Source organism: Pholis gunnellus, assembly GCF_910591455.1.
Source record: "Pholis gunnellus genome assembly, chromosome: 1".
NCBI lineage: Eukaryota > Metazoa > Chordata > Actinopteri > Perciformes > Pholidae > Pholis > Pholis gunnellus.
Window position 1 is genome coordinate 30,614,222 of NC_136528.1, and position 27,941 is coordinate 30,642,162.

General features: G+C 40.8%; 1 protein-coding gene and 1 long non-coding RNA gene across 7 annotated transcripts; both read left to right on the top strand.

The window, feature by feature from the left end:
- Positions 1 to 27,846, top strand: celf1 (cugbp, Elav-like family member 1). 6 transcript variants are annotated; one of them, XM_079156468.1, is made up of 15 exons: positions 1 to 141; positions 3,869 to 3,991; positions 12,003 to 12,190; positions 12,631 to 12,713; positions 15,525 to 15,573; positions 16,913 to 17,047; positions 19,131 to 19,210; positions 19,430 to 19,591; positions 19,728 to 19,797; positions 20,079 to 20,192; positions 20,510 to 20,623; positions 20,983 to 21,168; positions 23,312 to 23,455; positions 24,046 to 24,218; positions 26,856 to 27,846. In XM_079156468.1, exons 2-14 carry the CDS (start codon positions 3,888 to 3,890, stop codon positions 24,171 to 24,173), a joined length of 1,557 nt encoding a protein of 518 aa, XP_079012594.1. In that variant the 5' UTR covers positions 1 to 141; positions 3,869 to 3,887; the 3' UTR covers positions 24,174 to 24,218; positions 26,856 to 27,846. The 6 variants fall into 6 exon arrangements, with proteins under 6 accessions (XP_079012594.1, XP_079012595.1, XP_079012593.1 ...); XM_079156469.1 differs by having other exon boundaries at positions 24,046 to 24,175; positions 24,278 to 27,846; XM_079156467.1 differs by having other exon boundaries at positions 24,046 to 27,846.
- On the top strand, positions 13,591 to 14,900 carry LOC306699039. Its single transcript, XR_013767159.1, has 2 exons — positions 13,591 to 13,680; positions 14,673 to 14,900. It is a non-coding gene; the product is annotated as an uncharacterized lncRNA (long non-coding RNA).
- Positions 27,847 to 27,941: the final 95 nt, after the last annotated feature.

Consider the following 27,941-nt stretch of genomic DNA (forward strand, 5'->3'; position numbering starts at 1 on the left):
ACAGACCACAAGTTATTTACCTGTGTAGCAGCCAGCTCGTTTCCAACTGTACGGCATGATTAACGCTGTATCGTGAGCAAACATCCACAAAGACACTTTGTCTTAAGCACAAGTCAAATTAACAGTGGCGTAAAAAAACGGGTAAGTTGGTCATTTGAAGTTCTCCAACGCTGTTGTAGCTAGCTAACGTTACCGTAACACACCCACGGTGCTGTGGCTGCTCTCACGAGCGCTCCTCGCCGGCCTGCTCGGTTAGCTAGCAGCGGTGTCTGACCGGGCTTTCATGTACCGACTACTTTTTGGGCTGAACGGCACTTTTATCGCGTGAATGTGTTTATGAAATGACGTCATGGTAGAGTTGATATGGCTTGCACAAGAAGCGTTCAGCTGTGACGTAACCTCATGTTTCTGGTGCGGGGCATTGCTGCGCGTGCGAAAGGTTTGTAGTCAACGCTATATATACAGTATATATACGTATACGAAAAGAGAAATGTCACCGAACGCGGAAGTCCCCGCTGTCACTCCTCCCACAGTTCCACACTAAAGTTTAAAGAGAAGTATAGCGAAGTGTATCTAATGTTAACCGAGCACTCAATAATCTCCATTAACCATGTCAGTGGGATTATCTGACAACCACAACGCATGAATTTCTATGATATGGTCAAATTAAATTAGGATCACATGTCTCGTGTCTGACAGCACAGCAACAGTAAGGACTCAGAAGTAAAACTATGTCTACATTAAGTTATCTTCATTTTAAAATGCTGCTTTAGTGTCTCTGGATAGTTTGTCCACAGTGAACACCTGAACAACATGGACACAGCCTTCATTTCAAATGGTAAACGATGCACCACTGCCAACATCTGGCCTCACTGACTGAAGCGTTATTTTATTGTCACAACATTGTCTGACAACATCAGCACAGACGCAGATGAATGACAACAGCTGTGCCTCAGAGTGCAGCCATCACACCTCTGTTCAGTCTCCTCTGGCTCTATGTGGCCAATTATATGTTGAGTTTAATACTGCAAACACTCACAGTAGCTTTCTATTGGGAGTCCTGAAGTTTATTCATCACGACACATAACTGCTACCTGTTAACCAGCGTGGCTGTGTTATGGTGATACAATCATGATTCCATCATTTAGACATCGTCTGTATTCAGTATTCAGTAAATCAGTATTAGTTCAGTTTAACAACGGCTCTGCTGTGTATTCAGCTGCATTGACATTTGACTTCACTACCCAGTACACACTGAACCACCAAGCCCAGACTAGTTGATCTGGACACAAGGCTGAAACAGAGAGAATATTTACAACAGCAGAACTTAAGTTTCATCTGAGAAACACAGAAAAACAATCAGCTTTGTTTCCCTTGAGCTTTTTTTATCCTCCATGGACAGGTATAGTCTCTCACACAGAGACTCTTGGTGGACTGGGTATGAGAGTACTGAGTAGAGTTAGTAGAGTCACTTCAACATTAACTCTATTCACCTTATATACCTGCTCTCTGCCAAGACAAATAAGGTCAGCTTTTACCTTGTTGTCCACTATCTCATTTGGTTTTCTGTCATGATCAGCTGTGATTCTCTTATTGTCTTCTCACTACACATACAGTGTATGTCTGCTATCACTTTGTGAAGCCCCTCCTGCTCTTCATAGTCTCTGTGGTACAACAGATGACTGGATGATAGAATCAATAGGCTTGTGCCAGCTGATGATCATAATGACATTTGACTGTAAAATATTTCCAATTGCAAATGTCCCAACCAATTTTCAAAGGGTGTGTTATTTGTGACAGTGGAGGGGCTTATTATGTAGGGCTACCTGTGCTGTAATACATTGTGCTAAACCCTGAACAGGAGTGTAGGAGTGAAACCGTTGTGGTTTTGGCCCTGATGCTCTCAAACATGGTGGGTCAGTGTGGCTACCTCCTGCTGTGAGCCTGCAGTGTAAACACACGTGGTGGTGGCTGAGCTTGCCATCGTGCACTAATGGGGCTTGATATGCTGTTATCCATCTCTCCACCAGTTTCAAACTTTATAACATGTCTAAGAATTTACATGTAATTTATGTTTATTTACTGTTAGATTCTTTAAGGTGATCAGACAGAACTAATGGAACAATTAAAGGGTATCAGTCATGCAGGACAACGTGTTTTAGTTAGAGGAGAATGTTTTGTTGTTGAACCTATTGTTTGAATCTGAGTAACTGCATTATTTAGGCCTGTTGAACACCACAGACTGCAGCTGTATTTTGGGGAGAGTTGACTAGTCCTGGCACAAAACCTGAAGCTACATCCTTAATAACAAAGGCTATCATAAATGTTGACATATTTGTCAGAAATCTAAAATGTCATTAAAATACATCCCTGAGTGAGGTTAATAAAGAATGAAGAACACATACATCATTGGGTATCAGTCCTTCAGCCTGTCATCCTCCCTGCTTTGTCTCAGCAAGCAGCTAAGTTTACAAGAAGTTGATCAATTTTCTAATACTAATGCAAACTAAGCGAAACAGTAAGACTACATACAGACAGCTTCTGTTTGAACGTGTTTGTAACACTTTGCTAGTGGGCTGTGCCTGTGTAAAACATTGCTGCAGTAGAGGAGGACGGAGCAGATTGAAATATCGCTTTTCTATATTTATACGTTTATTCTTGTTGGGTAGGTGTATTGATGAAGATAGCAGAATGAACAGGTGGGTAGAGCCAGAGGTGATTGTCCACTAGTTCACCCATCTCAGATGGCATTGTTCAGACGTATAGAGAAATCAAAATGTTAAAAGTGGTTACCAAATACATTTGTTTTGGTTGTATACCAGCCCGTCCCAGTAAAGTCTGTGTGGGGGAAACACTGGATTATATCCATATATTTTCATATACTGATAAATAGCACCGCTAACAAAGTATTAATAACTCTATGAAGATGCATTGGATTTCCTGTGCCTGAAATGTTGTTTGTATCAGCAGTAACTTAAGACAGTTCTGATACATCTGAAAGCGATCTGTTAACATTAAGATAAAGCTCTTCTGGAAGTGTGAATAACAGTGAAACTAATCTCCAAACCGCAGAGACTTTGAAGCTACAAAAGAACTTGGTATTGAACATCTATCGACTTAAAGCTGAGCTTTCTCTCCAAAGACACAGCCTATGGAAGCGAGACCATCATGGGTTGGCCCTAGTTGGCCCTGGTTAGCCCTGCTTCTAAGCAAGAAGACCACAGCCTACTCCCAGTAGTGAAAACGCATGTCATCATGGCTTTGCTTGGCATGGAAAGACCCTTTTAAGTTGAACTTCCATTGTGATATAGGCCCCTGTTAGGACCAGACTTAAGAATAGACTATAAGTTAGTTGCGCCAACCAAAATGAAGCCTAGTCTTAACTACGCCGATCTTAGCTATGTTGAATAGCCACGCAACTATGGCTATGGCCTAGCAGCGTGTGTTGCTAGGATAGATCGTTAACAATCTCCCACTGTCTTGCTAATCTGTAGCTAATCAGTTATCATTTGTGGTAACGTTATTATGGAGGATCAGAGAAAAATAAATGAAACCGTTCAACCGGCCACAAGGACACCATGTAGTGGCTCTTCTGATCAGGCATAATATCTCACTTTCCTATTGTCCACTCAAACTCTACCGCCTCCAATAAAGTGCAGGCTGGATCTGCTTTATCATAAATATTCAAAACCAAACACACCTGTATCATAGATGGAGGGTGGAGTTATGACACGTAACCACCCGTCTGGGTTCCACTTTAGCTGCATGTGTTGAAGTGTTACATGTGTAAATATTTGTTGTGTATTCATTAGTAATTGTTTTGTGTGTGTCGTTGTGTTGTGTTTCCTGTGTCTGTGTGTGTCACTAGTAGTAGTGCAAGGCCCTGGATGGATAGCCTGGAACCTGAAACCCCGTATGTCTCTCCAGAGCAGACTGGACCGCCCACGCTACCGCTCTCTGCCTCGGAGGTCTCCAACTTGGCACTAGTGGGGTAAGAAGTTCTGATAGCAGTTTGGGGGACAGCAGGGGGTTCTAGAGAATCTGTCAACACCTAGCGCCCACGGCCCACACCATGCAGCCACGTATCTCTCTCAAACCTAGAAAACTAGGAACAAAAGCACGCATACCGAAAGTACAGTGGGCTGAACCACAACAGTGAGTCAACATGTATGTGACTTTAACGGTATTATACATAATGAGGCAAAGTCACGTATTGTTGGTAGCATGGTCCAAGAATTTGCTCCATGTTTTTAAAACCCATCATGAGGTCCAAGACTCTGTCATTAACTAATCTGCTCTATTAAGAATTAGTTGTAGTGATTGTTATAGTGGAAACCACAATACCTGAACATCCCTGAAGCCTGGCCAGCCCCCACCATAGTTTGTGATGTGTTTTATCACAGGCTTTTAGGCAGCGTCGCAGTAAGCACCTCTATTATACAACATGCTATTTTGTCCCATGAATCTTTTGCACGGGCAACGTGAAGACGCTCCAGTCGGCCTTTGGTGTGTCTCTGCCTTAATAGACTATTGACTCCAGTGACTGTGACAGCTGCTGGCTAGCTAGATTTTATGGAGGGCAGGCACGCGTTCACCAAGTGCACTGTTGGTATTTCTCATATGTCTGTTATCACAGCAGTGTCGTCATATGACGTCTCCCACTCCCATTCCTCTACTGCCAGTTTTAGGAATTCTGTAACACTATCTCTAGTATGCGATAAACACAGTTTTAGCTCGCCATCTCCAAGTTTCATCACATAGTGTGCGCTGTAATGGTGTCATAGCTGTCAATAACACAGGAGGTCCACCCATAGTTGTTGGATTTGGGTGAAATATAGTAAACTGCTTTCAAGAAAACCTAATTTCTGTGAAGAGATTTGGTTCTACACCTCTAGAAAGATGTTTGTGTTATTTCACAGACTTGTGTGTGGCATTAGAGATATGCTTCGCTCAGATGATTGAGTGCTGTCATGTTGCAAAAATGAATAGTCAAATAGATTTAAAAACCATGTGCGGCAATAAATGGAGATGTTGAGTCCAATTAACAACTACCTGAAGGCAGGTTGGCAGCTTTATGCTCCACACATCACTGGAGTATATCACATTTCATAGGTGTGTGTTTGTGTGTGCACTGTGGGGTGCACAAAGACCAAAGCCCGGCTCACTTCTGTTTTTACACACACAAATCACACACAAACCAGTGCAGCCTTTAGGACAACAGGGTAAACGCAGCCCCCCTCAGGCCGGAACCTAATTGTTAGCCCCTGGAGTGGCTAGTCCGGGGATTAGCTACTGGCTGGTGAGTACTATTCACTCCCTCTGTCATTCCCTCTGCCCACTGGGCCTTATCACCATCAATCTGACACCATGTTTATCTGACGCTGCAGCCAGATCTGCTGGCCTAGGAGAAATGTTCACAAAGGCCGTGGATCATCAGCACTTTGATTGTGGGACCCCAAATGGCCATTACTTTCTCTGGCCCCAGTGATCCCAGCAGCCCCCATGCAGTGGTTAGTCCCAGAACCTGGAAAGCCAACCTGAAGGCCTGTCTGTCTGTCATTTGTGCTCTTCTTCTATCTCAAACGAAGGCGGTTCCTCAGCCAGGTTTTGTGTGTTGTATTTGTGTTCCAGTGGACGGCGTCTCCATGTGCTTTGGTTTGTTGCGACAAACTGTTTTTCTCTGTGTCGGCTGCCTTATACCCTTCCCAGGAACTTACCACCAAGTGTGTGATCTGGAGTTTACCACCACGCTTTGATCACTGTATCTATTAAGCTTCACTGTCGTGTGTTCGAAGGAGAAAGAAAAAAGAATTCTTCAGATTCATCATGGCTTCTTTTAAGTTGGATTTTCTCCCCGAGATGATGGTGGACCATTGCTCTCTGAATTCTAGTCCTGTGTAAGTAACTCGCTTTGACCAGCTTTGTAAGTGCGATCTGTTGCCTACGGTTGTTCTGTGTCTCTGGAAATCACCTTGAATGGACTGGTCTGTTTTAAGGTCTTTATGTATATGAATTGTAATAACCATGAGCAGCTGTGTTGTAAGTGGGTCAGGGTGATAATCGGCCTCCTGTAGTTCATCCACACAGCACTCTAGTGTACTAAGAGGAGTTGCGGTACCTTCCTATCCGCCTTTCTTTAAGGTTGGGTATTGTTTGAGACTGATTGTAATTCATATTCAGGTAGTAGGTAAAGAAACAAAGAAGACAGAGTTCTGTGCTTAATAGGCTGCTCTAACAAACTAACAATCAATGCCTCTCCCCCTTTAGTCACAATAACTGCATTATCACTATTTTTCTTTCATTAAACAGACTTTTGTTAACATTTCCCCTGAAAGCTCAAATTGTCATCCCTGGCGTAATGTCACGGTGCATTCAAGGACTATGATAACAGTTGTTGTGATGTGTGATTTTGACTGGTGCCCTGGCACAACTCACTGTTAGGCCTGTGTTTGAGTGTGTGTTTGTCATTTCTTTAGTTTTGAATGTGCCTGTTGCAGAAGTTTGTGCTGATATATCATAAGTACATTTCAGAAGATGAGCTACATCTTAAATGCATGAAATGTCCCATCACATTTATACTAGAGCCTAATGGGTTTTTAAGGCAGATACTGATATGGATGTTTGAGGTTTTGACATCAAATCTGATAGTGATATACATCAGCTGATAAATATTTTTTAACAGAAAGTATGCTGAGCAGGACACTGTGGACAGGATCGGGGATTAACGGATTACAAGTAAAGGATAACTGTTACATTGTAGTTACAGAAGAAGAAGAAGAAGACATAATCAGACTACAGAGTCATTTAGTACAAATATGGATAATGGGATTTCAATTTTAAAATAAGGAGCGATATACTATGCAGCTTCATGACACAAGTCAGCTCACACCGAAGCGCAGCAGATCAGCGAGGAAGCTGTCAGTTGGAGGTGGACGGTGTAGGATTTTATATGTAAAGCAGACAGAGAAACCTATAGTGCAGTGCAAGGTATTACAAAGCAGGATGGTTTCAGTTCATCAAGATTATTCTGTCTGTTTGTAGGAAATGAGCTTCAGATTTCTGCTCCAACAAACAACACAGGACAAATCAGGACATTTGTAGGGCTGTGCCTAAAAATGCGAAGCTTCGAAGCTTTATTGATAATGTTGAAATTTGAATCATTATTATTAATATCTTACTGGAACATTGCATGCTAAGACCATCTTCTACCTTCTCCTCCCCTCCTCAGACAGCGAGTGACCCGTTGCTCATTCTTCTCTGTAATTATCTCAGTCCAAAAGTCAGACGGATGTAATCATTCCCAAAATGTACAATACGTCTTTGTCAAATGAAACATTCTGCCATATTTGTTGGCATTAAGCCTTTCAGTAAAATATTTTCACTGCAGTCAAAAGACACAAAGGGAGGCCAGCGCTGTATTAACAGGGCAGATGAGCAGGACTTTTAATACACAATAAATTACATTTATACCAATCAATTATAAAATGTTTCCCTATTTTTCCCCCTATTTCTTTAGGCTGATGTCATCATAAGATATGACGACAGACATTCAAAGCTTTATTCCAAGACCTCAATAGAAGTTTTGAATGTAATGAAATAACATATGTCCATATGGGTTGATTCAATTCCATTTATATGGGTGCTGCTGCTCCAAGGCAGAATCCTGCAACACAAATGTGCTAAATGATTTGAGACCTTGGATGATGACATCATTTTCACATCTTAAAGGCTGTGTTATTGCTTGTTCCCCTTTCTTCTTAAATAGCATACAAAATATGGAAAATCATGGCAAAATCTGGTATTGAAGTAGGAAGGAATTAGATTACATTACCTTTTATACTGTGAAACTTGGATTAGGTTACTGATTACATTTTATATCATGTAATTGTATCAGATTACATTCTTGAATTAAATGTAAGCAACAACACACAAAACAAATATACACAAAAAATGTGGAGTATAATTAGTTTTTTTTAAACCTGGATAAATAACTATTATTGATAATAAGTATTTTTGATAATAAGTATTATTGATAGGAAACTATGATGAATACATTTGACAATGTAATTTAAGGTTGCCATGGATGATGCAGTAAACTGATCCAGACCAGACCATGTACACAGTCGTGTATGTGCACTTTCTCTGTAACTCTCTCTTCCATATGCAAACGTGCACAGACTTTACACTCACATATAGCTTGACTCTGCAGACATTGAGTAGATATTTTAAAGATAGATAGATTGGATTATTAAATTACAGCCAGACCTCTATGTCTCCAGAGCTCACCTGAGAGTCTGCAGGTCACCTGTCCCATGTGTGTCTGTAAATGTACATTACGCTTAGTTAGCATGTACATCATATGACAGGCTCCAGGAGTGTATCCATCCATCTTTTTGTTTTCTTTACTTTCTGACTGGCCTGCATTTGGGACTGGCTTATATTTGTTGGTGGAAGCCACCAGCCATTATTAGAGACCCGGCCTTTATTTGAGTAAATATGGTAGTTTGATCAAAACCCATCGCAGTTAATGCCCTCCTCAGGCCACTTAGCAGTGCAGAAGAAATGATGGGAGCAGAATTGACCATTCCACTTCCACAAAAATGTAGCAAATGGTTCATAGCAGATTCAACAAGAAAAAAGTACACATCGAAGCAAAAGCTGTTGCTGAATCTCGAGATGCAGGATATATCTGTGGCCATTAAATAATAAGATTAAGTAATTGTCATTGTACAGTACATCTGATAATGTAGAGTCTTGACCGTGTGCCTTCCTCCTCTATGCTCTGCTCTCTGTGCCAGGGCCACAGTAGACTTCAGGTAACCTTTACCTGCGTTGATGAAGACGATGTTTGCAATCCACAAGTGCAACAAAGTCTTTCAGCGAGGCAGACCAGGGCACCAGACTAACTCTCTCTGTTGGTCGCAGCAGCACATGATTTGGTTGCATCCTTTTTTTGATACAACATGGTATTAATGCATTGTTATATAGTAAATTAAAACACCCAACAGTATAAAAAGATGAATAGTATTAGCTCTATTGCATAAAATCTCTTCATTTATGGAACACGTTAACAGTTAAACGTATAGTTTTGTTCAGACTTGCGCCTCCCATCTGTGCCCCGCTGTGATCCCTGGACCGGGATTTCAAACTGATCTCACCAGGTTGTTGTGGTTGGGTTGGATTCAATTCTGATCTGATCAAAACATTTTAAAGCCGATCTAAAGACTTTTTTATCCTGATGATTTGGATTCAGATTTGGTAATCAATCCTCCCATTAATGCACCAACAAGGCCAAATCATCAAGCACAACAATATCTACCTTGATTGATAATTGATAATACATCTCACCAATAACACCGGCATATTTTGCAATGGTGTCAGTGATCATTGTGCAATTTCTTGAACCAAGAATACAAAAATGCCCGAGGCAAAACCTTGTTTCATTTTTCAAAAATATTTTGTATATTTTTGTACTACAGTAATCTTAGCAGAGTTACTTTGATACTGGATGTTGAATTGGCATAGAATGAACTCAATTGTTCTGTAATAAATCGGTAATCAGACAATCCATGGTACTCATTTAAGAAATAAGAACCCCTCTGCTAATTGGACCACTTTTAAAATCCTTAATGATGAGAAATTCCATATTTTATATTTATAACCTAAATAACCCCTTCAAATTCTTCAAATTAATAAAATCCTTGTCGGGTACACATTTAACTTCGATCCTCCCTGAAGGTGGACTAGCGCTATTGATTGCTTTGATTGATTGATATTTTTGGTGGTGGTGGAGGCCTGAACAGAGCTTAAAGAGGAGTGCATATTGGATTTTCATCAGGGGGACAAACACACCACTCCAAATGAATATATGATGTTGACGTAGTGTAACGATGCTTCTCCGTGTCTGCTGGATGTTAAAGTAAGCAGCTTTGCTGACATGGTTGTCATATCTGCTTTATAACGTGATAAGAGTCAAAGTTCATTTCATTCATATTAGGCCAGTCTGCATCCGGTGAGTCAGACTAGTACCACATCAGTGCTGCTTGTTTTGCGGTTCAATAACGCAGATCTGAACATCCAAAGTATTGCTATACCTCATGCTTAAAGATTTCTCCCATGTAGCGTCTGGTTCTTAGTCAGATAAATCGTGAACACAAACTGAAGCAGCCCTGTTGTGCATTTCTTTAAGAAGTGGATTGTATGTTTCTAAATAACTGCTATGCGATTGCTTAGGTGTAGCATTGTTTCTGTGTGATCTGATGTATCTTTTTAACTTGGGCTGCACGATCGTATCACGGTTTTGAGTCACGGATCGGATCAGCACTAAAGAAAAAAGGGAGCAAATGATGCCCCGATCCCATTCGTTTGACACTGACACTAATTGATGATCACAGATGATCCCTATTGGCCGATACAAGGTGTCATTGTAGCTGTCAGTTGAAGTGCAAGCAGTAAACATTAAAGTAAGTAAAGTCATTTAAAGAAGAACAACAAAATAATGAAATTAAGTTTCAAATGTAAAATATATTCAAATGTTTACAGTCTGGGGAACTGTTTTAACATGTAGGTTATCACTCAGACGTATCATTCATTCTATTGACTTCCATTATTTACAAAAAGCAGAAAACACTGAATATCTAACAAAAAATGTAAATATGAAAATGCTGAAATAAAACACGCAGTGACATTTGAATGAGTTAAGGCAATATTTGTAGACCGACAAGTTTCCAATAACATCAATGTTTAGAGAGCCTTCCCCATCCATAACATAAGTAATACATAGTTATTGTAGACTTGTTTTATTTACATTTTTTAAATATGTAGACAGAAAACGACCAACCTCATTCAAAAGTAGTGGTGTAACAGACCATTGTGAACCGTGGATCAATACCGTTAACCATCACAGTGTGAAATAAAGTTTAACTGACGATCGTTATCCACCAATAGCTTTCATAACACAGTAAAAGTACAACATTTAGAATGTTTGATGGTTTACAGACTTTAGAGTGGTTGAAATGATTTTTGGGACGGTGCAATGAAAAATAGTCTGGAGCATCGTAGACATTACATTACTTTTACAGTCATTTAGCAGACGCTGTTATCCAAAGCGACTTACAATAAGTGTATTCAACAGAACTACTATTCGTAAGTGCATCTCCTTTTTAAACAAGCATCTAAGAGCATAAACCAGAGCAAAAGTACAGTATAATCAAACAACAAAGGGATCTGTATCTGCCAGTATGGATCATCAATGATCTGCAATTAGTATCGGCGGCAAAAAATTTGATCAGGGATCTGTAAAAGTGATATTTGCTCCCTTTTTTCCTCTGTGCTGATCCGATCCGAACCGTGAGTTTTATGATCCGTTGCACCACTATTCAAAAGGATTCACTATTAGCATAACAAGCTCTGTATGGCTGTGTAAAACATACCGGCTGGAAGGGTTATAGCCCTTCCCACTAACACCACTAACATCTGGCCAGTTTACAATCTTCATTATTTCCGGGGGCAATAGCTCCGGTCGGGAGTGATGGCAACATGAGGGCCCTTTTCTGGCGCTTTTTTTTTTCATCTCAGCCACAAATTCTGTCCGTCTCTGTCCAAGCAGCTCTCAAACATAGTCCCAAATTAGTTTGCACCATGTTTGAAAAGAGAGTGAAGAAGGAACGGGTATGAAAAAGGTATTCGCCGAAACATTTTCACTTCTTTCTACTAGTTACTAACGTTTTCCAGAGCGTTAGTGTCGTCAATAGTGACACACCAGAAAAAAAAACCCAAAGCCATATTCATCTATTCCCAATGGGAAAGGAGTCTGTCCCCTATTTTAGCTGGTTGTCCTGTGTTTAAAAACGCGTGCATATACGCACTCATTTTGGTGTAAAAGGGTTTCAGAAGACGTGCTACTGGGAAGTGGTACCTGTTATGCTAGAAGTAGCATGACATAATGAACAGAACAAGTGGAAGGCTGTGCTTACTGGTATTACTGGTATTTGTCTTTGTAGTGGGAAGAAGATGAATGGGTCTCTGGACCACCCTGACCAACCAGATGTTGATGCCATTAAGATGTTCGTGGGTCAGATTCCACGGTCCTGGTCCGAGGAGCAGCTTCGGGAGCTGTTTGAGCCTTATGGAGCAGTCTATGAAATAAACGTTCTCCGGGACCGCAGTCAGAATCCCCCACAGAGCAAAGGTCAGCCTACTAGTAAGATACTAATGTGTTGTCAAAGGTATTTTATTTCAATCTGTAATATTTAGCAGTGTGGTATAAAATGTAACTGTGTTGCAGGTTGTTTTTTTTGCCTCCACCCCGACGACAGCCGTTACTGTGGACAAACGTCCAGTTGGACTCTCACAATTATTTTATTGAACTTTCCAAAACATTTTTTCAAAGAACCCCTCCATTTATTAGTGTTATTAGTGTTTAGGTCTTCTGTGAAGACAAGGAAAAACACATTTTTTATTTATTTTCATTATCATTTTTTCTTTCCTTACAGTTGTTTGGATTGATGAGGGCCTTGTAATAGCCTAGTGGTAGCGCTGACAAACACCATAACATGTATGAGTTTTACAGACCACATTTAGTAACTGAGTCAGGTGTGTGACACAGTTGTCTTTTTCAATCCTCGGCAGGCTGCTGTTTTATAACGTACTACTCTCGCAAATCAGCATTGGAAGCACAGAATGCGCTGCATAACATGAAGATTCTGCCAGGGGTAGGTGACAGCCTCCTTAATCTGCCCTTTCAATGCATGCTGGTTTATATGGAATCCTTGAACGTTTATTATAGCTCGAAGAAGTCCAAGTACACATTCAAGTACTTTAGTGTATATCCACATATTACTTTGATGGAGCATCTGTGGCTCAGAGGTGGAATGGGTCGTCTTAACTTGCTTAAGCTCGCGTAGATGTGGATTGAAAACAAAATTACATTTACACTTGTGTGTTCAATGTGGTCACAATGCACGGACGCATCAGCCTCAATTCGCCGCTTTTTAGGGGGAGAGGGCCCGCAAACGTGACTTTTAAGTACATCTACACTAGCATACACAGGGATGAGAAGATGAGATGCTGAGCACAGACAGAGTGGTGGAGATCTGTCTGGTCACAGCTGTCCAGTGCAGTGACCAGAGGCGATTTGGCAGCATGCTGCAGGTTGAGTCCCACACACACGCACGCACGCACGCACGCACGCACACGCGCACGCACACGCACACGCGCACGCACACGCACACGCACACGCACACGCACACACACCAGGCTGAAGCTTCTAATATTCACTGTTGATTAGTACCGAAGTACCAAAAATTAGCAAACCCTAGCTAGTGTTAACCAGCTGTCATATTACTAATATGTCAAACTAATACAGGCTAGTCATGTCTTCTCTGATAAAATAGTTAAACAATGACACTGCAAGCCAAGGCATTGCTTCTTTATGATAACTTTAAAGGTCACCTATTATGCAAAATGCACTTTTTCATGGCTTATAAACAGAAATACCTGAGGACGTGAACACCCAGTAGACTTACTTTACTTTTAGGTATTTTAGGATCGTTTTTACTGAAATGTCCTCACAACACCAGGTAAACTCTTGTCTCAATGAGGGCCAGTAACAGCTATAAACCTGAAGTTCTGGATGGATCTGGAACAGCTGTCTGTGACCCAACTTCAAACTTGGAAAATGTAAGTTTAGCCATTTTTATGTTATGTGAGTTACTGTGTATTTTAGCCTGTTACTGTTAGCATGCTGTCTAGCTGCTAATGTGGCTAGCTTTGATTTAAAGGTCCACAGGCTGGAGTAATGTAGTAATGTCAGGTAATACAGAGAGATACTGTGGACATTAAGTCTCATATGAAGCCAGATGTTGTTTTTTTTGTGAAACTGTGCACTGCAGTGAAGCTGAGCTGGCTTTGTTAGCTCCGTGATCCACATCGGTCTGTTTGTGTGTGTTGCTTCTGTTGAGTTTGTAGATTTACTTGACAGACTGCCTTGAAGGCACAGATGTGAAAAACAAAGAGTCAAACTGTATGGAATTAAAAAAACAAGTTATTCTTTTGCTTGGTTTTGTAACGTTAGCTTTGATTTGCTAGCACCAGTCACTAACTTGCTCGGGCCGGTGGTGCTCGGCTCCCTCGAAAGAGACACCAGCTGAAATAACCAACTTTAAATTATGTCTTTAGACTTTTGCGCTGTATTTATTGTTATTCACCAAGACAATTTCCTTGTATGTGCAAACATTTGAGCTACATCTTGACCCTAGGTGAGAGGAGAGAGAGAGAGCAGTGGGTGAAGTGAGAGAGGAGAAATTCTAAGTAAAGTCTGTAAACATCTTATCGCTGCTTCCCGGCCACAGAGAGACGACTAGAAGACTTTGCTACGTGAATACTTTTTTCAGTTTCATGTTGTCTGGTAAATAATACGCTAACCTGTAATAACACTGTCTGTAGCGACCAGCTGGACAGAGTGTAAAGTTACTATGATTATGAATGATGAGTTTACAAGCGGTTTATAAGAACACCAGTTACACTCCAGTCAAATGCTCTGTGTAATACATACACAGAGCCAGATATTGCTGTAGTAAACTATAACTTTCCTCCTGTCACACTTACTGTCGTACACCTTGATGTTATTACATGACCGTATAATGTAACGGTGAATCTGACATGTTTTACAGGTGATCTGGATTCAGGACCTGCCGCTCGGTCCTGAAGCTCCAGTCTGATGAGGGGTTCCTGAACCCAGCAGACTCTCCTCACAGTATGCGAAGATGACCTCTGACCTGAGATGTGGAGCACATGATCTGGACAGTTTACATACAAATTATGGCTCTGCTACTTTTTGCATTATGTGTACCCAATTTATATTTTAATGTCAGTCTACGAATAAAGAGCTTTATTTTCAAGCAGTGTTTTTATCATTTTTTAATTTACAATTAATGATCTTGTGGTATTAGACAAATATAAAATGTTCTTTAACAAAGGTTCAATGTAATTACTCTATTTAAACAGGTGATATGAAAAAAGTATTTGATTTCATGCATGCAGAAGAAAACAATCTGGTCCTGACTAATCCTATTTTCTTATGTGGATTCTCTTTACATTTATAATAATAATAACACTTTTTGTGTAGAGAGCCATTTATATACGAATCACAAAATATTTGTGAATCCCTCTGTGTGCATTCATTAATATCAAGACTGATCTGACCCCAGTCTTTACACTATATGGCAACATTCACCCAGTGAATGGCAGAGACGGCCATGAAAGGTGCCTCTGTAAATCTTAATGCTCTTTCACACACATTCACACACCAATGGCAAAGACTGCCCATTGACACTTTCACATGCGGACTGGAGGAGCCGAGGATCGAACCACCGATTTGTACCCATTCCACCACTGAGCCACAGCCCCCTATTTTAACATCAATGTCCATTAATGGCCAAATAGACTTTCATAAACAAGGACATGGGAGTCTCTGAAATCCAAATCTCAGCATTAAGAGTACTAATGTGTTGTTTGTTGTTCAGATGCACCACCCAATCCAGATGAAGCCAGCCGACAGTGAGAAAAACAATGGTAAGGGCTTTCTAGCATTTTCATCTGTGTTCTCTGTCCTTTGATACTAGCAAACAACTCTGTTAATTCCCTTTCTAATAATGTCCCTAAAAAAGCCTATTGCTTTTAATAATTAATAATTATAAATGTATAATTTGTCAAAGTAATTAGACTGGTGAGACTGTTGAATGACATTAAGTACGACTACAACTGTTGAAATACCAATTGTGCGCCGTGCCAACCTGTGACTTAATGACTATAGATAGAACAGTTGTGACTAGTTAGGTAGGTAGATTACACTCTGTTCTACTTAAGTTACACACTGTTGTTTTGGACACACCACAGGTTCTCTGCATCATTACATAGTCTACATCATTTCCTGGTTTAACCAATGATAGGGTCATCTACAGCAGGCATACGGAGGCAATGACGCACATTTCATATGACATTTGTGCTGGGAGGTCATTTAATAGAAGGTCCATTCCCCAGTGATGTGTGGTAACACGTTGCTGAACTTTACAAGGAATATTCTCTATTTTTAAAATGTCTGTTAGTGATTGGATGTTTTTCATTTGTTCTCCTTTTGTTAATCTGAAGTGTGTCTGTCAAGTGGAGTTCCTTCCACGTGCTAAAAGACAAACCCAACAAATAAATGGTTACATTCATTACATCTTTTTCTTTTACATTTAGTTTTTCTCACCCACTCTACAATATAAAACTTGTCTTTTCCAATGTATCCACTTTAAAGAGCTGCATTATCCAAATGGACTACGATAGTGTGGACATGACTTTAAAAATGTTTATTCTGTTGAGAAAACAAAATAAGTCTTCTACATTTTTTTAAAATATAAGTCAAATCAATAGTGAAGCACATATATGCACATGGACACGTTTTTGCTTGCTGTAATTATTTCTCTTGTTCATACTGGCCAATAAAAGGGCTTTCAACGTCAGTGCAAAATTGTATTCAAAAGTCTAGTTGAAGCTGATATGGGGCATCAGCGCAGAAGGAGAAGTGGGTATTTAGTCCTCCATCACTTAAGTTTGATTCACATTACTGTTGGAAATGATGTTTTTATGACCATTCTGAACAAGAGGAATGATTACAGCAAGCCAAACCTGTTTCAGGTTTATATGAGCTCCTGACTGTTGTTTTGAGCCAGACTTGAAAAATCCTTGAAGTGCCACAGAGCTCAGCTGTTAGAAGATGTTGTCCTAAACTTAACTCAAGTCACTTTGATGACATAAGTTGCAAAAGAGCCAAAATCACACACATGTGCATGTTGAATGTTCTATGACACCTTTTACCTTGACACAGAGCAGGTGTGTTTGATGTAGTGTTGTGTTGTGTTGAATACAGCAGTGGAGGACAGGAAGCTGTTCATTGGAATGATCTCCAAGAAGTGTAACGAGAACGACATCCGAATGATGTTCTCACCATACGGACAGATAGAGGAGTGCCGGATCCTTCGAGGCCCTGATGGACTCAGTCGTGGTAATATGTTCTGTATTTATACACACACACACAGAAATAAATAATATGATATATTAAACTAAAATAAGAATAGAAAGAAAAACGATACAAGAGTATTTGGAGACCATTGTTATAAGGTACAATGGTGTGGTTAAAGAGACAGTTGTGTGATAGTGGTAACAGCTGCACAGTCAGCAAGTCTCTGTTAACGGTGTCAACCAGATTAAAGAGACTGTACTTGTACTTGATATTTTTTTTTATTAATAATGTGTCACTTAAAAAAAAAAGAAGTGAAAATGTAAAAGTATTTTTTCATAGTGATGAACCTCCAGAGAATTATCAGCTGAATTTACAGACTGGGACAACCCACTGATGATACCTGCTCAGCAGCAAGCAGCAGACAGACACAGTTAGTTAGCTGGTGAACATCTATCACATGTTTCCTTCAGGAGTTGGCAGACAGCAAAACAACAAAGAGTGAATATAGGACATTATCAACTAGACAGGATGCTGCAATAACTTAGCATGTGCCCCAGGGCTTTGACTTTTTTAAAGCAGATTCAGATTATTTTACAAAATATAATCAACAAAGACATGATCATGTATTATTATAGCTTAAACTACCTAGCTGTATATAAAGTAATTCAAATGACTATAATGAAAATTATAATGTAATATATATTATTCTGAAGTGGAATAATCTACTTTTGGTGGCGTCCTATAAGTATATGTTGATGCTCGTATTTTTGTACTTTACTTGAGTGTTTTGCATGCAGGTCTAGTAACAGACTGTAGTATTGATACTTTTACTTAAAGGCCCAGTGTGTAAGATTCATTGGCTTAGTGGTGTGTTACAGATTGCAACCAACTAAGTACCGCTCACTCCTCCTTCCAAGTGTGTCAGAGAACTACAGTGGCCTTCAAGTAGGGATAGCTATATTTAGTATGTTATTACTACTAGGAGCTACTCTTTTAAAAACGTGTATATAATTGTAAAAAACGAATAGGATGATAATTTCTTCATATTCTAAATATTGTTTCTAGAGCAGAACAGTAATGTTTAGAACAGCAAAGTCGCTACATAGTCATTAATATCTAAGTGTAAACAAATCTGAAATGTCACTAAAATGATAACGTTCCTGAGTGAAGTTTATAAAGAATGAAGAACACAGACATCAGTCAGTGTCAGTCAGTCCTCAGTCCTTTGTCCTCTGCTGATGGACTGCCTGCAGGTAACGCTGGTAGAGGGAGGAGGAGCTGAGGAGCTGCTTCTCAGCCAGCAGAGAAGTTTACAAGAACAAACTAAGCTAGAGATTAAACTACAGACAGACAGCTTTTCTTTTAGCTTGTTTGTTAACAAATTGCTCTAGGCTGAGCTGGCGTGCTGTGCTTGTGTAAAAATAGAAGCGGTGGATGAGAGACACCAAAACATTAAAGTACCGATAAAAAGAGCCAGTAACGTCAGAGCTCATCAATGCTCCGGACCAGAGTACAAAATAATGTAACCATACGTTCAAGGGCCATCTACCTACATATTCAGTCAGTAACATGTTGCGCATGTCATCAAAGTCTTTCTACTTACAACCAACATATGAAATCTGCACTCTCAATATACTCACTGGCATTGCCACTCAGAGGACCAGAAGAAGCAGGATGAAGAAGGATAAAACTCTTGAAGAACACAGCTATCTAAGAACTCTACTTTCTGTCACATGTGCCACCCACTTATTAGTTGAATACTGCACCATCTACACTTAACACTAGATGCTAGTAATTGCTTCAAATAATATACAATTCCATTACAGAAATAATAAAAGGGTTGCCTTTTACACACACAACTTTCAGATACAGTTCATGCTGTACAGCGTGTGCACGGTTTACCTCTCCATCTGCTGCTCTTTGTACGTCTGTCTGTCCTCCATTTCTCTCTCCAAAGTGCATTCACGCACCTTTTTCACCTATAGTTGTTTTTACCTTTTTAAGTTTGTTTTGGAACCACACAGTAAAGTAATAATAAGTGCGTGAGGTTTGTAAAATAGAAGCTCAGAGATGTTTCTTCAGAGAAATCTTCATGAGTACTAAACATTGTGTTTTTCTCTTTTAGGTTGTGCATTTGTCACATTTACAGCGAGACAAATGGCCCAGTCAGCCATCAAATCCATGCACCAGTCCCAAACCATGGAGGTGAACTTCAAATTTACACTAAAAACAATATGTGGTGTTGTAAAATTGTGACTCTGATTTCAAAATTGGTGGATTATTGTGTCTCTGCTGTATAGTTTTGAGCAGCAGAGCTTTTTTAAATCGTCTTTATTATTTAATTTGCTCTTCAGTTTAAAGTTAATGACGTTATGTCAGTACACCATGCTGTCAGTGTAAAAAAGGTTTACCGTCTGTGTTTAGGGCTGTTCATCGCCTATTGTCGTGAAGTTTGCAGACACTCAGAAGGACAAGGAGCAGAAGCGTATGGCCCAACAGCTGCAGCAGCAGATGCAGCAACTCAGTGCTGCTTCAATGTGGGGGAATCTCACCGGGCTTAACAGCCTGGGGCCACAGTACCTAGCAGTGAGTGTCTGTTCATAGGGCCTGTGTGTGTTTATGCTAAATGGAATGGTTAGCCTGTTCACAAAGCAATTTCCCCAGTTTAAACTTCACTGTCACTTCCACTTTAGCACGCTGTTTCTCATATTGCTGGCTTTAGCTCTACTTACAGTTGCTGCAGCAGTCAGCCTCAACGGGGAACGCACTCAGCAACCTGCACCCTGTTTCAGGTACGCACACACCCACACACCCACACACACACTCACACACTTTAACAGACATTCCACCATGAAATATCATGCAGTCATGTATGATTAAGATATTATTTTTTGTGTCTGTATTGTTGGCTGAATGATAATCAAACTCATAGCTTCTAAGTTTGGAAAAGGTTCATGTCATCCCTCTGGATGTCCAGCCTCAAACACGTCCTTACATACTGTTTTTCTATACAATAGTGGTCAGATGAAGGGATGGGTGGAGTCTTCAACTTAACCGTGTGTATGTCTGTCAGGTCTTAATGCCATGCAGAACCTGGCTGCTTTAGCAGCAGCAGCAACTGCCACGCCCACAGGCTCCAGCGCCATGACAACATCTAGTAGCCCTCTCAGTGCACTAACAAGCTCAGGTAAAAAAAAAAAAAGATTTACAACTACAGTACTGTTACATAGTCAAGCTACATGCAGGAGGGCTGAGTGGTATGGTGACATCCATGTCCACATAAACACCTGTACATTTATACATAACTATAAATCAACTATATAATATATAAATTAACTATTGAAAAAGCTGCCAGGTATCGACAACAATTGTTTATCAAACATTCATTCTTCGAATTTAAATTTTCTCAGATTTCCTATTTTATGATTTCTTTTGATAAACGCTTTGTCTAATATTTTCCAGTTGACTTTATCACAGCATTAACACTAAATGTTCCCCGAGTAGGCTCCTCCCCCACCTCCAGCAGCAACTCTTCAGTGAACCCCATGGCTTCTTTGGGGGCCCTGCAGTCTCTGGCTGCTAGTGCTGGAGCCGGCCTCAACATGAGCTCCCTGGCAGGTACGAACCCTCGGCTGGACCTGGGCCTTTCCACTGATACCATCACTGCTAGTCAGCATACTTGATGTAAACCTTTGTCGTAAAGATTTACCGAGCAGACAAGGTTGTGAATTTAATGTAGTGTGAATGTGTGTTGAGCCGGCCATTATGAAGACTAAAGTAGTGCCTCACTCAAACCTCAGTGGTGTGAGGCCAGGCCAGGTGTTTATCATTGTGTATTAGTAGAATGACAGTGGTAAGATATGTTCATTTGGTCAAAACTCAGGTATAGGGTGAACATCACTGTCTGCTGCTAAGTTGCAGTGACATCAGTATGGGTGATAATATTTTACCTTTCCACCCATGTAACTCTGATGCAGGCATGGCAGCGCTGAACGGTGGCCTCGGCTCCGGAGGCCTGTCTAATGGATCAGGAAACACCATGGAGGCTCTGAGCCAGGCCTACTCAGGCATCCAGCAGTACGCTGCTGCTGCCCTTCCCAGCCTGTACAACCAGAGCCTGCTGTCTCAGCAGAGCGTCTCAGCTGCAGGCAGCCAAAAGGAAGGTGGGTTCAGTGGGCTGAGGTTAGAAAAAAGGAGATGGCATGGGGACAGTTCAGATGAAATGACAGGTTAAAGGGCTGTAAAGAGAGCACGAGGAGCTGGGGGATCTGTACTGTATAGAGCATGCTTCTAAGGGCTCCTTTCTTCACTCACATTTTGGAATCAAATTCACCAAACACTCAGGGAAACTAAGGGTGCATCCCAAGTCTCTTAATTACAGCCACGTTTCCCTCACTTACGTCTATTAAAGAATGACTTCAAAATCAGAATATCAGTACATACAGATGCAAATAATAAATAAACGCATTCTTCCAGCAGAAATGGTTCCTGTGCCTCTAAGCAGGACACAGTGTAAATACAGAATGCAGGTGGGTGTTAAACAGGTAACAGGCTACAGTTAAGTCATACCCCCCCCAGGGATGCATAGAGAGACGCAAGGAAACCATGTGAGGAGAGAGGAAACGAGGATATGTACATGAAAACACGTTCGTTATTAGGCTGAATGTTGAGGGAAACATTGAAATGATGTAATTCATATCAAACCCAACGCTCAGGAATGATCAGCCTCACGTACAAAGGAATTCTTACTGACAGACAGACAGTCTCTCCCACTCTCTCTGACTTTCATTTGATCCATGATAAAAGTTAATGGGAGAAAAAACAGATCAGTGGTAGATCTGTGTCTATCAGTGTGTGCTGTGTGTTGACCTCACCTTCTGCTAAGAATTCTGTCCTGTTTTAAATCTGCTGCGTCAGCCAGCCACAGTCGCAGCACCGGTAAGACGTTACTTCTCTTTGACATCAGATAAACAGCTCGAGTCCATACATGAAGACTTGTCCTTGTTTGAGTGTTAGCCCTCCTATGTACTATGCTATATATACTTTATAATATATTCTTTCTTAAATGACACTACAGAGCCCCCCAGGGGTCTTTTGGTGGAAAAAAATGTGGAAATTCCGATTGGTAGACCGCGCGCACAGCTTCAACTTTGTAACCTCATTCTCACCGGTTGTGAATGACGAGGAGGGTGAAAATAGATCAATATTCTGTATCGTAAAATTCACTTTTTCTAGTTTCTGCCAATCACTCAAGATTATTAGGCCTCCATGGCAACGGCCGGGGCCAGCCCATAGGTCTGTCTGTCTGTTTTGTGGACGCAATATCTCAGAAACATCTGAAGGGAATTTCTTCAAATTTGGCACACACGTCCACTTACACTCAAAGTTGATCTGATTAGAATGTGGTGGTCAAAGGTCACTGTGACCTCATAAAACACGTTTGTGGCCAAAACTCAAACATTCAAATGCTAATTAGGATACTTTTACACAATGAAGGACAGCCCTATGAACACAAAGGTCTGTCCCTAACTGAGTGAGTGATGAACATAATCACGGTTAAACAATCAGAAAGTCACATTTTTTCTCTCTTTCACCGCTTAGCTCGCTAGTGTGATCAGCCAACAGCAAAGCCTAACTTTACCTTTAATGTCATCACACATAGAAAAACGGCTGTATGTAATGTTATTGACAGACACTTGCAAACCTTGTGAAAAAATAATGTAAATAAATTGGCTAAAAAATACCCGAACAAAACATTTGTTGCTGAGATACAGAGATAATGTGTCTGTAATGTAAACAGGATGTGGGGGTGGAACGTACGATATGAAACAATAAAAGGTGTGAAACAGTACCCAGGTAATTATTTCTGATAGAAAGACACCTGATAAAGGTACGAAAGTAATCAAAGTAAAAGTAAAGGGACTACTGCAGCAACTGACTCCATGTGTTATCATTGGTTACAACAGACAACTGACACTTAACGTAATGAAGCAGCAACTTGATCCTGTAACATGTCAACATGTCAACATAACTGACCTGCTCAGTAACTCAAATATCAGCAGCCACTATTAGGCCTGTACTGTGTCCATGTTTTACAGAGTAAGACACAGATGTCTTCCCCTTTAATTCTTCAGACAAGCCTGTCAATCATTACATTATATCACGTTATCATAGTTCAGGTATGTGATAATCATGATGGTCGTAACTTTACACTCACTGTCAAAGAATGACATGGATTTATTGAGTCATTTGTGCGAATCTTACTGTTTGATGTTTGATTGGTAAAGCAGATGAATTGATTGGCAGGTCCAGAAGGTGCCAACTTGTTCATTTACCACCTGCCCCAGGAGTTTGGAGACCAGGACCTGCTCCAGATGTTTATGCCCTTTGGAAATGTCATCTCTGCTAAGGTCTTCATTGACAAACAGACAAACCTCAGCAAGTGTTTTGGTGAGTTCATGCGCCATTTTATGATCAATTCAATATTTCAGTAATCTTATTGTGTAAAGTTTCAAGTGGGAAAGTGTGAGCATCTTCATGAGTGTTCCAGTATCACAGGGTCCTGGGACAGAGGATGTCATACAGATTGTAAAGCCCTCTGGGACAAATCTGTTATTTGTGATTTTGGATTGTACAAATATATTAAAATAAATAAAATGTTACATTGATAGTGGCCATCAATATCACAGCTAACAGGCTTCAGCAGACAATTCAAGTGAGTATCATCCGAAGTCTTTCTACTACCAAATTCCTTTCTTTTTGTTTCCCCCGACAATGTTCCTGTGTTGAGATCATACTGAAAGCGCTGTACTTTGGACTTTTGTACTTTAGAAAACACCCACCGATAAAAAAACCAAAACACAGAATCCATCAGCACGTTAGCGTGTCCTTCTCTACCAAGCCTGTTTGTACTTTAAGCATTCTTTTCTTGCAATTCGACAACTTTCTCAGTAATTGTTGGGAGGACTGGAGAGGATTAGACAGGTTTTTGTGAATAATGTGGGGATGGGTTTCAAGTTGTCTTCCGTTTTCTCCTTCAGGCTTCGTGAGCTATGACAACCCTGTGTCATCACAGGCAGCCATCCAGTCGATGAATGGTTTCCAGATCGGCATGAAGAGGCTGAAGGTGCAGCTGAAGCGCTCAAAGAACGACAGCAAGCCTTACTGAAGGTGCTGAGGCGCTGCAGACTTGGTTAGGCAGGGTGGTGTTATGGTAAGTTGAGTATGAATAACCCAGACTGGTCCGCTCAGAAACCTATCTATGCCTTACAGGGTGATGTCTGCTGTGCTGCTGCTTCTGGTCACTATACCATGTCCAGGCAACGAGTCACATGAAGCTACATGCAAGAGTTTTCAGGCTGGACCGGGTTCTCCCTGTGTTATGTTGTGGTTTATGCACTTTGTTTTCCTTTGAAACAAATAAGAGGAACAGGTGTATTTTTATTTAAGTTGAAATGTTATCAGTTTGCTGTGTACTGTGTGCTGTGTACATAATACACATATGAGTTGATTGTTAGTATATGTTGCACAGTCAGGTCAGATAGGTGCCAAATCGATCTGTTTTTACTTCTTGTTCACCTTCCCCTCCGCTCCTGAAATAAGGCAGCAGCTTAAGCAGAGAGACACATTTAGTTAGTAAACAGAAATAATGAATAGGTTTTCTTTTACGTTGTCACAAACCAAAATGGCTGGTTTTCCCAACATTCGTTCTAGATATCTGTATTATCCTTTGAAACAGGTATTGTATGTGATATACACAGAAATGATTGGTAAGGTTCAAAGTAAGGTAAGGCACAGAAGCTTACGTTGTTCATGAGGAGGAGCCCCACTTCAACATGCACATGCCAGTTCTACATTTGTGTTGTGAGTCTAGATCAGTGGCCCAGTACACCTGTGGATGCTGTGAACATCTTGTTCCTGTCCTGAGGTGTTTCCTCTGCGCTAACGTCACTGAAGTCAGGTGAAACCTCCGACCCATAATGGTTGCTCTGTTAACTGTCATCTTCTGAGCTCTGTGGTCTGACAGGACTGCCACCTGATTGTGAGCTACATCTGAAGATGACACATTAATGCACGGTTATGGTAAATGGAATTTACATCGACACACATCAATACACTGATGGTGCCATACAAGGTGCCACCCTGCGCATGAGGATCGACTCCAAATGCAGAGTTTCATGTGGCCTCTGGTGGAAGGCGACACATTTACATGTGGGTTGTGTTGTATTCAGACATTAGCTGGAATTCATTTCTGAAGGACATGGATGTAATATCTTTGTCAAGGCTCATGGCATTTTTTGCATTTTTCTTTATCAGGAGGTAAAAGCGATGCAGGTGCAGTTTTCTCGAGGACTGAACACAGCATGTTGTAGTGGTGCTCCTCCTGTGCTGTTGCACTCTTAGTGACAGGTCAGAGGTCAGGCCTGTGTTTTGTAAAGATTCATCAACATCCCTCGGTTACTACTAGCTAGCAGCTAGCTAATCTGCGGAGGGCTACACCGCTGTGTCTCTCCCTGAATATCTCCTGTGATTGGATAATTCATATAAATGTCAAATTGCTCAAGGCAACCTGTTAGTTGCTTAGACTTGCAAGACATGTTTTTATTTATTTTTTAAGTAGGAACCAAGACAATTGTTGAGATGTATATTTAAACTATTATGCCTTTTCTATTTTTATATAGGTTTTATACTTCCCCTGTGTGTTGGGGAACTATTTATTGCCTTAATTATTTATCTGAATTGAAATTCTTTTGAAAGACAAATGTAAAGTCCAACAATTCCATTCGATCTCCTGGTGTGTGTGCTCTCCTTACCTGTTGTGTGTGTTTCCTTTTGGTGATGTGAACTTTGTGTCGTCGTGGCATGGACTGTGTGTAGGATCCATCAGTGCTGCTACAGACTTCATAGAACCCCCTCTCTGTCATACATGCCTTCATCCAAATAAAATACTCATTTTCCAAAAACACAGGAAGCATAATTTCTTCTAAAAGTGAAGTCTAACATGTTTCTGTTGGTCCTGTCTTTCTATGTGCAAAAGTAGTGATCTTGTGTGTCGTCAACAGCTTTACACCAGGCAAAGTCCTGAGCACATTAGCTAGACTCCAGCAGTACTAGAACTTGTTTTAAAGTCACCATGTTTTGTGTAACGTTACTCACCTTTATGTTAGCACTGGAGGTTTCTTGGGATATTGTGTACCAAAGCATGAATATGTATCAGGGACTCTGAGTCACAGCTGATCCAGCTGTTGTCTTTTAAGACCACTGTTTGATTCACGCTCTCTCTCGTGGGGAGTTGACAGTTTAAAAGTGACCTCCAGAAATCTAAAACTCAGCAATATTTGCACAATGGTTAGCTGTGATGCTGTGATGTGATGAACATAGATACGTACTGGTATGGTGCTTCATTTGAAGGAGCAGTTGAAGCAGTAGTATGAGCATTTTACTATATACTATACTTTTTATACAATTTTAAAAAATTGTATAATTGAAATGGCAGTTAACGCTGTATAAGAAGAACAGATCAGTATAAGTCAATATTCCAGTAGCACTCCACCCTCCATGTGTGATTAACTGTGTTTAGGTTGCATGCTGGACTGTAGCTGCTGGTCCAGAACTCGGAGGCCTCCTGTGACCTGCATGTGGTCACTGATTCTGTGCAGGCATCTTATTTTGGCTGTCTTGTGTGTGTTGTGTTCCTGGTAGCATGTGGTTCGTCCTCACCGTGTTCAGACTGTAGTTACACCACACACAGCTGATCATTCTTTGTTTCGTTTCTCTTTCCTGTCTGTGTTCCTTTGCGGTTTAACCGAGGTTTGTCTCCCTGTTGTGTTTGTCTTTTTGTTTTTTCTAGATCTCTTCCTGTTTGCCCTAGCATGTTGATGTGGCGTCACAGTTCATCGTCCAGTCCTTGTCTTCTGCGCCTCTCTGACGCTCCCAATTTCACCATTGACCTTGTGTTTGGCATTACTTACCAGGAGGTTTTTGTTTTGTTGTTTCCCATATGTCCTCTGTGCTTGCAGCAGGGGCACGAGAAGGACTGCCCTGGAACACGTTTGAACGTTACATTCAAATTATCACGAGCAAAGAGAATCTATTTTTCTAGAACAGACTCGCGTAACTAATAGATTTTTGCAAAATCAGTTTGACACAAGTCTGACCTTTAGCTTTGTTTTGACCAACTGTGTTGTGGAGCAGTCCTCCAGGGCCCCCATCCTCTGGTTCTGTCAGGTTTTTGTGGTGTTGTGTGTGAATGCTGGTGTGTGTATCCTAAATTAGAAACACCCATCAAGCAAGTTAGTGATCATGTGTTGTGAGATATTCATTTAATGCGAGGCTAGCTACGGGTTCATCCTTGGGAGTTCCCATTTGAGTGATGCTATAAGGAGGTCACATTTGTCAGTGTAAAAATCAGTTTTACTTTTCGCCTATTGACTGACCACTGCAAGCACATGGTGCTGTTGTGCTCTTTTGTTGTGTGGAGAGTCGGACACAATCCACAGAGGAGAGACCTTTGTCATAGGTTATTTGGTATGCATGTTTTTTTGTTTTTTTTACATAACTGCACTGAAATTCTTGGCAAAATGTGATCTTATTTGTGTTAAGTTAAATGATGAATAAACTGGTGCCAAATGTTTTGCACAATCAGTATTTCATTGGCCTTGCTTTACTGGTCTGACTGGTTGCAGCAGCAGAGGTTGGTTGCTGTGCAGAAGGCTTTTCCAAAGAACCGACTAGCTGCAACATTACATCTGTCTATTGTGGAACTATGCAGACCTAGAGTGCAAACAGACCAATATCAAACACAAGTGGCCTACTCATACACAGCGGTGTGTATCCTGTTTGTGTGTTTTCATTGAATATAACCCAGAGACCCACTCTCATTCAGTCTGTCTGACTCCCTGACCAGTGGACCAACACTGGGACTGATACTGAGAGT

What these genes read in the sequence shown, in the direction of transcription:
- celf1 (XM_079156467.1), top strand. Translation starts at nt 3,888, where the DNA reads ATGGATAGCCTGGAACCTGAAACCCCGTATGTCTCTCCAGAGCAGACT. An exon ending in GAATCCCCCACAGAGCAAAG is followed by an intron (nt 12,191 to 12,630) that starts GTCAGCCTACTA and finishes AATCCTCGGCAG; the next exon opens with GCTGCTGTTTTATAACGTAC. An exon ending in CAACATGAGCTCCCTGGCAG is followed by an intron (nt 20,624 to 20,982) that starts GTACGAACCCTC and finishes ACTCTGATGCAG; the next exon opens with GCATGGCAGCGCTGAACGGT.